The sequence below is a fragment of the Camelus dromedarius genome, chromosome 12 (assembly GCF_036321535.1).
Source record: "Camelus dromedarius isolate mCamDro1 chromosome 12, mCamDro1.pat, whole genome shotgun sequence".
Lineage (NCBI taxonomy): Eukaryota > Metazoa > Chordata > Mammalia > Artiodactyla > Camelidae > Camelus > Camelus dromedarius.
Window position 1 is genome coordinate 69,104,261 of NC_087447.1, and position 10,238 is coordinate 69,114,498.

Genomic DNA, 10,238 nt, shown 5'->3' on the forward strand with positions numbered 1-10,238 from the left:
ACACCAAAGGAAGGATTTGGGAATATTCACCAGAATAAGAAAATAACAAAATGAAACCAAGTAGCTGAGTATATATGTTCGGGGGGTTCATAAGACTAGATGAACTTTCAGTTTATATAATCTGATTTCCAGTCACTTGAAATGGATAGAAGAACCTGGTGTTTCTGACTGGGAAGCTCAGTAACTTCTAGATATGAGTATTTCAACTTTAGATGTATGTGGTTATTAATCATTGGATTGATTCTGTTTGTTTGTGTCGGTTTTTTTCTAGGAATTAGCTCTCCGTAGCCAGTTGCCAACACTGGAGCAGGACGGTGGGACTCAAAATCCAGTATCTTCTCCTGGGATGTCTCAGGAATTGAGAACAATGACGACCAATAGCTCAGATCCCTTTCTTAACAGGTTGGTGAAGGCTGCTGTGGGCCAGCATCTGAAACAGATCATGGCTTTCAGATGATTCTCTCTGGTACTTGTAATAAGCTGTTTGAACGTCTTTGTGGGCCAAGACCCATAGCTGTAAATGAATCTCTCCATAAATGGCGAAGCTACAATAAAACGTGCGGACTAAAGGCCGCCTCCTGTGAGAGGAAGGGCGCTGTTCAGGCTTGTAGAGGGGACTCTGATTCAGAGTCACGTGTGTGCGGGCTGCCTGTGCTGTTGGCTGACAGTTCCGTACAGACTCGTGAAGGAACATGTGAATGCCTTTCTGTGAAAACAAATGAGCTGCATCTCAAACCTACTTAGGGCCACATTGTAAAGATCAGTGGAAGGAACTTTCCACCCAAGTGTTCAGCCTGAGAGGTTTCACCACTGCAGCACTGTAAGGCCTCATGTTCAAGGAGATAAAAAGCAAGGTGGTGCCTCTTTCAAAAAAATGCATTAATATTAAAGAGTATTTGAAGTAAACGTAGTATAGGAAATGCTTTTTAGTGAATTACCACAAATCTTGGGTCTCAGGCGTATTGCAAAGATGTTATACGTAGCGCTGTGTTTCAAAACTGCAAGCTGAGGCAGATCATATTTGTCGCCTAGAAAGCCATTTAAAATTAAGATTTGACTAAGTTCATTCTTCTAGGTGGTAAAATATTTATGGAGTTCCAGTTTTTAAAAATGTGGAACGAATGCTTTCTGGTCTTTGTGCCTTTGGGTCTTTTGTTGTTGTTGTTGTTTTTTAACCACTTTTAAACGATGCACTTTTAAAAATAGAGGTTTTCTGGTTTAGGAAGGCTGTTAATGCTATCCTTTCAGTTCTCACCAGTTGAACTGAAAGAACTTCATGATCCTAAGAAAAACAAAATATCTTGTACCAAAATACTTAGCACAGTAGGGTTTCCCATCATTTGCTCTCTTAAGATTAGTGCTTATGCCCTCACTGGTAGGTTTGGTTTTGAGGGCCATCTAAAATCTATTTTAGATTGTATGTACTCTTCTGGCACACAAGGTTGAAAGTTCTGCACTGAGTGTATTTATATACGATTACAGTTCTGAGCGTAAACTGACGTTAATCAGCAAAGGTCTTAGCCACAGAACTATTTTTTCCACAAGGAAACTCAGATCAGTATAATTTCAGTGCCTCTCTTACTGAAGGCTTGTACTGACCTGAGGACAAAATTAGGCCACTTAGAAAAACGCATCTCCTCCTGACAGTCATTTGTGCAGACTCTTTCTTAAAACTTTTGATGGGAACTGAGCTACAGTTTAAGACGCTATTTTCCGGTGAAATTCAGAATGGAACATCACCAGTGTTACTCGTCTCAGGGCAAAGTCCTATGTCCACTCTCTGTAGTAACCCCGGTTTCTAAAGCGCACATCTGACTATAGCATTTCTCTGTTCAGAAATTCTTGACGGTTTTGCATTGCCTGTTAGTCCATCTGTACGTATTCCTTAAGCTGGAAACACTTGTTCCCCTCCCTTGCCGTCGAGTTGATTCTCAGTGTGGAACGTCCGCTTATCTCCCTTCTACTCCGAGATCCTTCAGGGACAGCACCCCTGTCCCCTGCATGGCCTCTCCCCGGTGCTTCACAAGCTTTCTCCTCTTTGTTCTGAAAGCACTCTGCCGCACAGCTGATGTATATGGCTCCTTAGAGTATTTCTTCACCCCGTCAGTTGCAGGGAGGTGGTGGTTGTTAACCTCTGTATCCTCAGAGCCTAGTCTAACGCCTGTCTCGTAGTAGCAGATGCCCATTGAGTGTTTATTGACGGAGGGCGGGGGGCTGCAGGCAGTGGGGTTGTGCTGGGAGCAGCTTCTAATCAGGGAAATGGCCCTGTGAACTCTGTCCTTAACGAATGCCTGTGTGCTTCCCCTGTGGCTTGGAAGGAACTCTGAACAACTGTGTAAATTCAGCTCTTCCGTAACAGAGTCCTAAGTGTCTTGATGTGTTCCCCTCTTGCTTAGCAGTGGGAATAGACTGATAACTAGGCCCAGGCCTTTGTCCCAGATCAGGACAGGCAAAATAAAACAAACCACATCCTGAGACCTTCTCCGAAGTGGCTGCATTGTATACAAAAGGTCTCAGAGGCAAATTTGTGTTTTCTTGAATCTGTGTGAGGCTTTTGAATCTTGCCAGAATCTGGCAGAAGCATCAGCGTAAACCAGCGGTTGCAGTACGCAGAGTGAAGGGGAGGGAGAAGGCGGAGAAGGCATTGAGTAATTTGGGAAGGAAATTTGAGGGACTGAGCTTTCAGTCTTGGGCAACTGTTAGAGCTGGTTTTTAAAGCTTAGTCATTTTTTTGCCTTTTTACTTTTGTGTAAGCTAGACAGCTGTTTAAATGTCGAAGCTGTGGGGAGAGTTAAAGCTCACAGTGTCGTCAGAGACCAGTAGGAATAATAGTTGCATGTATTTCACACTTTGCTGTAAGATTTTCTAGAGTTAGTAGAACCCCAGTTTTAGTTGATGCCACCTGGTGTCTGCATGCTGCTAGCTTAGGGACGTGTTCCATTTATGAAAGTAATATTCTGAGGATATTTACCATACTTGTATGTAAATCTGGGAAGCTTTTTATTTAGCCTGAAGTAAAAATCTGTCTTGGCTCATATTTTTCTGTTTTTCTCAGGGTATGTGCCTTTGTAGTTTTGGGGATTTGTTTTTAATCTTTCTTTCAACTGGAACTCTCAGTTCTCCTGTCTTATGCTGAAGTGTTTGTTTAGAGTTTTCCCCCCTGAACAGAAGCAAAGGAGATCAGGCTATGAGCATTCTTATCTTATCGGCAGTGACTCATCTGTTTTGGCCCAGTCCAAAACGGAATTCTGGTTCTTTATTTTGGGTTGATTTTCCTGACTTAAACTCTCTGCTTGAGAGCTGGGAATTTAGCGTGAGTCCAGTACAGACCTGCCTCTGCACCCACCTGGGGGCTGTGTTTTGACCTGTGCCTGTGGCTGCCACTGCGTGGGGAAGTGAGACCTTGAAACAGACGAGCCCCTAGATTCAAATGGTATTAGAGAGAGAAAACCTACACAGAGAGTTTTCTGTCAGCTGGGAAAAACTAAGTATCTTCTTTTCCCCTTGCTGCTGCCAAGCCAGGACCCTAGGGGCAGTCTTGGCCCCCAGAGTTGCCAGCTTCAGTTAGGATGAGCTTGTCTATTTCAGGTCAGAGCACAGGGCCTTTGAACGGGCCCTAAAGGAAGGTGCTTGTTTCAGAGGCTGCAGGGCAGGAATTTGCACTAATCCTCTTTGCGAATCATGCTGGTACTCAGCAGGTGTTTATTTTTACTTTGAAATCTTTTTTTTTTTTTTCTTTTTTAATTTTGTGTTGGTCTTTAACTCCGTCCTTTGCAGTGGCACCTATCACTCCCGAGACGAGAGCACAGACAGCGGACTCAGCATGAGCAGCTACAGTGTCCCGCGAACCCCGGACGACTTCTTGAACAGCGTTGATGAGATGGATACAGGTTGGTGTTCCTTACTCCTCGGGGAAATCGAGCTCTCAGTCCAACGGAGTCGTTCCATTGCGAGGGCTAGTCAGCTGTCGTGAGCAAAGGTGATTCGGAAGAAAACCGATCAACATCCTGTAAACGTCAGTTCAGATTGAGCCTGCTTTGTTTTTATATGGCCCTTTGAAATTTAAGTCTTTTCCCAGTTTTTAAATGTCATGGATATCTGGGCTGTATCTGAACAAAACTAATGAGATGACTTACTGTAGCATTTAAAATATTGAGTTAATTGGCAGGGCAGTCGGGGACCCTTAAAGAAGCCTCTGTTACATAGATCCGTGTTCTTAATTTTGGAGCAAGATCTCTATATGTGATTCATCTCTCTTTCTACGTATGATTCGTTGTTTGTTTCTCTCTTTTTTGTGAGGGCCTTTGGTCCAATGTGGGCTCAGGAAACCAGGTGGGAAAGGCGAGGTGGTGGGGCTCACCCACTTTATTGTAGAATAAAGTTAGATATTAGAATGGTTAGGGGCAGGGGTCTTGCGGGAGCTGAGAAACACCCGCCTCACAGGGGTAATTAAGGAACCCTTTCTCCTGTGGCTTACCTGGGACCCTGGAGTCACACGAATTGGCAGGGAAATGAAGCCGTTCTCCAGCTAGCTAGTTCCTGAGCTAACAGCTTCTGACAGTGTTGGCAAGTCTTCTGTGCCTGTGCTCAGCCAGCCTGGGGCTTTGCTGCCTCCTGGAATCCACACCCTCTTCTCCTCATCTAAACCTTAAGTCATCCGTAGGAGTCACTTCAAACCTGTCTCATTCATAACACCCTTCCTCACTCCTCTGACCCTCATCTCTCTCTTCTCTAAACCTTTATAACAATGGTTTTTATTAGTTTTGCTGAAAGTGTGCTCCGTTGATGCGCTAAGGGATGTTGATGTTGTCGTGGACGAGAAAGGTTCCTCGGCCAGGTGAGTTCAGGAGACCCAGAAGCAAAGCTAGGAAGATGGATTTATCCAGGGACTTCTGGGAGGCTTGTTGTTGCTGTTGTGAATGCGAATCTCCCAAGAGTGGGGTAGCTTCATCCAGTTCTTTTGTTTTATTCTGTCCCCCAGTCTGTGCTCATGAGAAAGATGGGTCTGTAGCGTTTGTTCTTGTATTTTATCTTATCATGCTGTGCGTGTCTGGAAGAGAGGCAGGTAGCGATGCTCTTGTGTCGTACTTGTTCTTTCTCTCTCGCTGTATACAGTTTTCCAGGGGATTTTTTTTTCATGACCCCCTTCAGTGCTCAGCACACAGTAATAAGCAGTCAAGCTGTCGGTTCAATATCTGAACAAATGTTGGAGCAAAAGTAAATAAATGTGTGTTGTTTTCTTGCTGTTTGTGGGTTGTTTAGCCTAAAATAAACCCTGGGTGTCAGCTGAGGGTCAGTCAGGAATGCACGTCTTTGCCTGTGCGTTTCTGCATCCTCGCATGACACAGCTCTGATGTTAGCTTTTTAAAAAGGACCTATTCTCTCTCTCTCTCTCTCCCTCTTTTCCAACTAGGTGACACTATCAACCAAAGCACCCTACCCTCACAGCAGAACCGGTTCCCAGACTATCTTGAAGCCATTCCTGGGACAAATGTGGACCTTGGAACACTGGAGGGGGATGGAATGAACATAGAAGGAGAGGAGTTGATGCCAAGTCTGCAAGAAGCTTTGAGCTCTGACATCCTTAATGACATGGAGTCTGTCTTGGCTGCCACCAAGCTAGATAAAGAAAGCTTTCTTACATGGTTATAGAGCCCTCAGGTAGACTGAATTCTGAATCTGTGAAGGATCTAAGGAGATAAGACATATACCTGAAATTCCCAAACAAGCCGGTTGCAGCCTCCTGGCTCACACAGAGAGAGATGAACAAACGTCCAGCAAGACTCTTCTCGCCCGCTGTTTTGCTCTTCCTTGTCCGTTGCTGCTGTTAATATATTGCTGACCTCTTTCATAGTTGGCTCTAAAGAATCAAAAAAAAAAACTTTTTTTGTTTCTTTTGCTATTATAACTACTGTTTGTTTTGGGGGCTGGGGAAGTGAGCCTGTTTGGATGATGGATGCCATTCCTTTTGCCCAGTTAGACACTCACCGATCATTTAACTAAATACTCAGACTTGGAAGTCAGATGCTTCATGTCACAGCATTTAGTTTGTTCAAGCAGTTGTTTCTTCAGCTGCCTTTGGCCGGTGGAAAGACACAATTTACTGGTCTGACAAAGCCAAAAATGTTGTATCTGATGTTAAGTACTTGCGCTGATTTGAAGAGAGAGCTGAAACCAAGGCTGAAGACTGTTTTACTTTCAGTGGGTTTTTTCCCCTCCTAGTGCTATCGTTAGTCACCTAGTGACCTTGATTTTATTTTAGGAGCTTATAAGGCTGAGACAACTTCCATAGAAATATATTAATTATTGCCACATACTCTAGGATAGGTTTTGGTGGGTTTTATTGTGGGTTTGTTTTTGTTTGGGTTGGTGGGTTTATTGTTTTTGTTTTTGTTTTTGTTTTTTTCCTTTTCCAGAACCTAGGCACGCTACCATAGTAGTGAGCTTGTTCATAGTCGTAGCTTGGGACAGTTATTGTAGTTCCTTCGGTAAATCTACGTTTCCTGGTTTTTTACCATCTTATTTAAATCTTGATTATCTGCTCTCTCTATATATACCCACACACACACTTACAATGTTTATGATAGTGTGATAGCAGAATGTATTTTTAAGTTTTCCCTACTTCCCGATTTATTGTAAAATGGTAGCTTTGAATGTATGCATTTAGAACACACAGCTAGTAGTTGATATTTCACAGGTAGTTGAAATCTGGTTGGGGCAGTCTGCAGATGCTTTGTGGTAGTTTAGTGTTCTAGAAAGAACTGTCGTTATGGAGAGTGCGAGAGGAGTCCTGTGTGCCCTCTGGGCGCACAGCGGAAATTATCTGATGAATTTGAAAGAAGCAAACAAGAAATGGCTTTATTATCCCCTGGCTACTGCCTCGGACTGACTTTCAGTCTTGGCGGGAAATCACTGAGTTAGGTTCATAACGTATATGACAGACGTAAGCTTTATTTAGTGGTTTGCCTTCCTTTAGCTTTGAAAGTTTACCTTCGCCTTAGTTTTGGAAATAAATTCTAGTACTTTAGTTCTCATTTGTAATGAACACTTTAAAGACTACATTGAAATATTTCCTACAAGATTGTTCTTACTTATAAGACTTGCTCCTACTTCTGTATGCTGAGAATTGACCCTGGATAGGAAATAGAATACTGTAAGGTTATGAGTTAGCTGGGAAGGTGATCAGATTAATGTATATTGGTAGTTGAATTTAGCAAAGAAATAGAGATAATCGTGATTATACTTTTGTTTTTACTGGAAGAGATATAACTAGAGTATGTGTCTACAGGAGTAATAATGGTTTCCAAAGAGTATTTTTAAAGGAACAAAATGAGCATGAATCAACTCTTCAGTATAAGCTATGAAGTAATACTTGGTTGTGAATTATAGTGGCACCAGCTAGCACCTCTGTGATTAAGGGTCTTTCAGTGTTTCTAGAATAAGCCCTTATTTTCAAGGGTTTATAACAGACATAAAATCTCTTTTCCTGTCTGAAACTGCTATTAAAAGCCTCAGCTTGGGAAGATAAATGTTTGGGTTTTTTTCCTTCTTCTTTCTAAACTACAATATCTAAGTATTTTGACCCTTAAATTTAGAGGAGTACAAAAGTTGGAAGTAAGAAGTTTTATATTAAATACTTTCAGTGCTCAAAATGCAATCACTGTGTTGTATATAATGATTCATAGGTCGCTCATTCGTAATAATTGACTCTTAAGACTATTAAGAAAACAGCAGAAAGATTAAATCTTGAATTAAGTCTGGGGGGAAATGGCCACTGTATAGATGTATTGATTTTTTTTTTTTTTTAAGAGCAGTAATGAAATTCTGCCTAGAAAGCATAATTGAGCTTGTGGATGATACAGCATGTTGGTTTTTTATGTGCAGAAGATCAAAGCTACTTGGAAGGAGTGCCTACAATTTGCCATTAAGCCACAAATTAAGATCTTATGTATCAGCAGAGTAGCTTTAGATTAGGGGAGGGGGTGGGGATGTGGGAGGGGGTTGTGAAGACTTAGTGGGACCTTGCTAGAGAACTTTATAAGCTTCTTTTTCTTCAATAAAGACTTGTCTTGCATCTTGCTGTCATTAAAGGCAGTTGTTCCTAAAATTTCAGTCATCTAAGTACACCCACAAAAGAAAAATGCAGAGTTCCTCATTTCCCCTCAACTTCAACGTGCCCAGTTGTACCTCAGTGTTGTAGCCGCGCCATGGTGCCCGGCAGACACGGCGCTCTGAGCTCACATGCCCTCCGTGCTGACCTGAAGGAGACCTTAAGAGTCCTTTCTCTTTCTGAGTTTGAATCACAGCCTTGATGTAGTCTTTCTTGTTTTATGTCCTTGTTCCTAATGTAAAGGTGTTTAACTGCTTCTTGGTTGTATTGGGTGGCATTGGGATAAGATTTTAACTGGGTATTCTTGAATTGCTTTTACAATAAACCAATTTTATAATCTTTAAATTCATCAGCTTTTTACATTTGTGTTCTTTCCAGTTAGGGCTTCTTAGATCTACTTATGGTTGATGGAACACATTGATTTGGAGTGTCAGGTTTTCCAGAGCACTATTTGTTGCAATAACGACTTTCTAAACATAGTGCCTTTTATGAAAAAGGAAAAAAAGAACATAAGTGACTTTTATACAAGTAGTGTTGCTGTTTTAAGTGTTCATAGTAAATAGATGCATTCTATATGGAACCTTGGCAGAAACACTAAAAAGAAACTAATTCACAGTGTAATTCATAATTCTTACCAGTCAGTGTTGAAACTCAAAAGAGTGCAAAAGTGGGAGACAGTAGCCAGTGATTAACAATTTCACAGCTTCTGCACATCTGAGAAATGAGTGCTCAGGTGAATTGCATCCTTCATAAGCACGTTTTTATAAGAATTGTGGGTGTGCCTATCTTAACAATTGTCTTCTGTATCTTGAAAAAGTATTCTCCACAGTTTAAATGTTTTATATTAGAGAATTCTTTAATGCACACTTGTCAAATATATATAGAGAGTACCAATGTTACCTTTTTATTTTTTGTTTTAGATGTAAGAGCATGCTTCTATGTTAGGTACTTACATAAATTGTTACATTATTTGTTCTTATGTAATACCTTTTTGTTTGTTTATATGGTTCAAATATATTCTTTCTTTAAACTCTTCTTTGTTGTTTTTAACGATTGATGTATTCGAAACTTTTTCAGATTCTTAATGGTTTTCCAGTAGAACAAGTACTGGTAATAAAAGGAGATTATAGTGGCAACTGGTAGACAGATTAACCTTAAGGTCAGTTTGGCATTTGAGACTTGTAGTACGGATACAGTTCTTTGAACTTTATGTTCTGGAATCTTCCTACAGACCATCCCCGTCAATAATAGTGTGTAGCAGAATCATGTCTCCTTCATTCTTAAATGATTTTACTGTATGTAGCAGCACAGAAGAAACTGTTCTGTTTCTTTCAAAATAGCCCTTGGTTTTATTTCTCCAAAATATTCTCTCATGGTCTCCAAAATAGGATACTTACATTAGTGAAAATTATTAGTTTCTGTTTTATAAATAAAAGCACTCACAAATTTAGGTGGTAGGTCCTGAATTTTGAAAAAAGAAGTAGATTTGGTTGTCTTTGAAAATGATTTATTTCTGTTTGTGTATATAGCATCTTCCGTTGTTGACACACATCATTTTTGGTGAGGCATATCTGAAAACTATTAGGTATGATTTCTTTATGATAGTAGAACACTATTTTTGTGAAGCTTGAAATTTATTGTTTCCCTTGTGCAAAATGTAGTGGTTGTACATTTTAGCCCAAAACCACACCTTGTGTCTGTGGACACCACACCTCTTACTAGGGAGCTGCTCCGAGAGGTGGTGTGCTTTATGTCGGGCGGTTTAAAGTCGTTCTGGATCCTGTGAGCCAGAATTTTACAACCTTTAGGTAATTGAGTTAGTCAGTCTGATTCAGTAGGATATTCAGAAGAATATATGAGTTGGGATTTGGGGAGAACAGCCTCTAGAGAGAACAAGGACTAGTAATACAAGGAGTAGTCAGCAGACCAGTGAATTAGGTTTTAACCCCCCTTGATTTCCATCTCGTCAGCTGAGGTTATAAGAGAAGACAGCCCCAAGGCCCCATCACATTTTCTTACCTTCTGTTATGGCAACCAGACTGTCCTCAGTCCTGGCAACCATCAGTTATATTGAAAATCTGGCTTTTTTTGGCATTTATGGGGGAAGTCATGTCCTGCTCTCCCTTGG

The 10,238-nt window shown here is 41.1% G+C and overlaps 1 protein-coding gene across 8 annotated transcripts in view; it reads left to right on the top strand.

The window, feature by feature from the left end:
* The window catches only part of YAP1 (Yes1 associated transcriptional regulator), a 108,393-nt gene extending 99,248 nt beyond the window's left edge, over nucleotides 1-9,145 (top strand). For all 8 annotated transcript variants that reach the window (XM_031460630.2, XM_031460636.2, XM_031460632.2 and 5 more), the window contains 3 exons: nucleotides 272-402; nucleotides 3,778-3,890; nucleotides 5,414-9,145. In XM_031460630.2, the coding sequence (XP_031316490.2) occupies nucleotides 272-402; nucleotides 3,778-3,890; nucleotides 5,414-5,652 (483 nt within the window). In that variant the 3' untranslated portion in view covers nucleotides 5,653-9,145. The remainder of the gene's footprint in view (nucleotides 1-271; nucleotides 403-3,777; nucleotides 3,891-5,413) is intronic.
* Nucleotides 9,146-10,238: the final 1,093 nt, after the last annotated feature.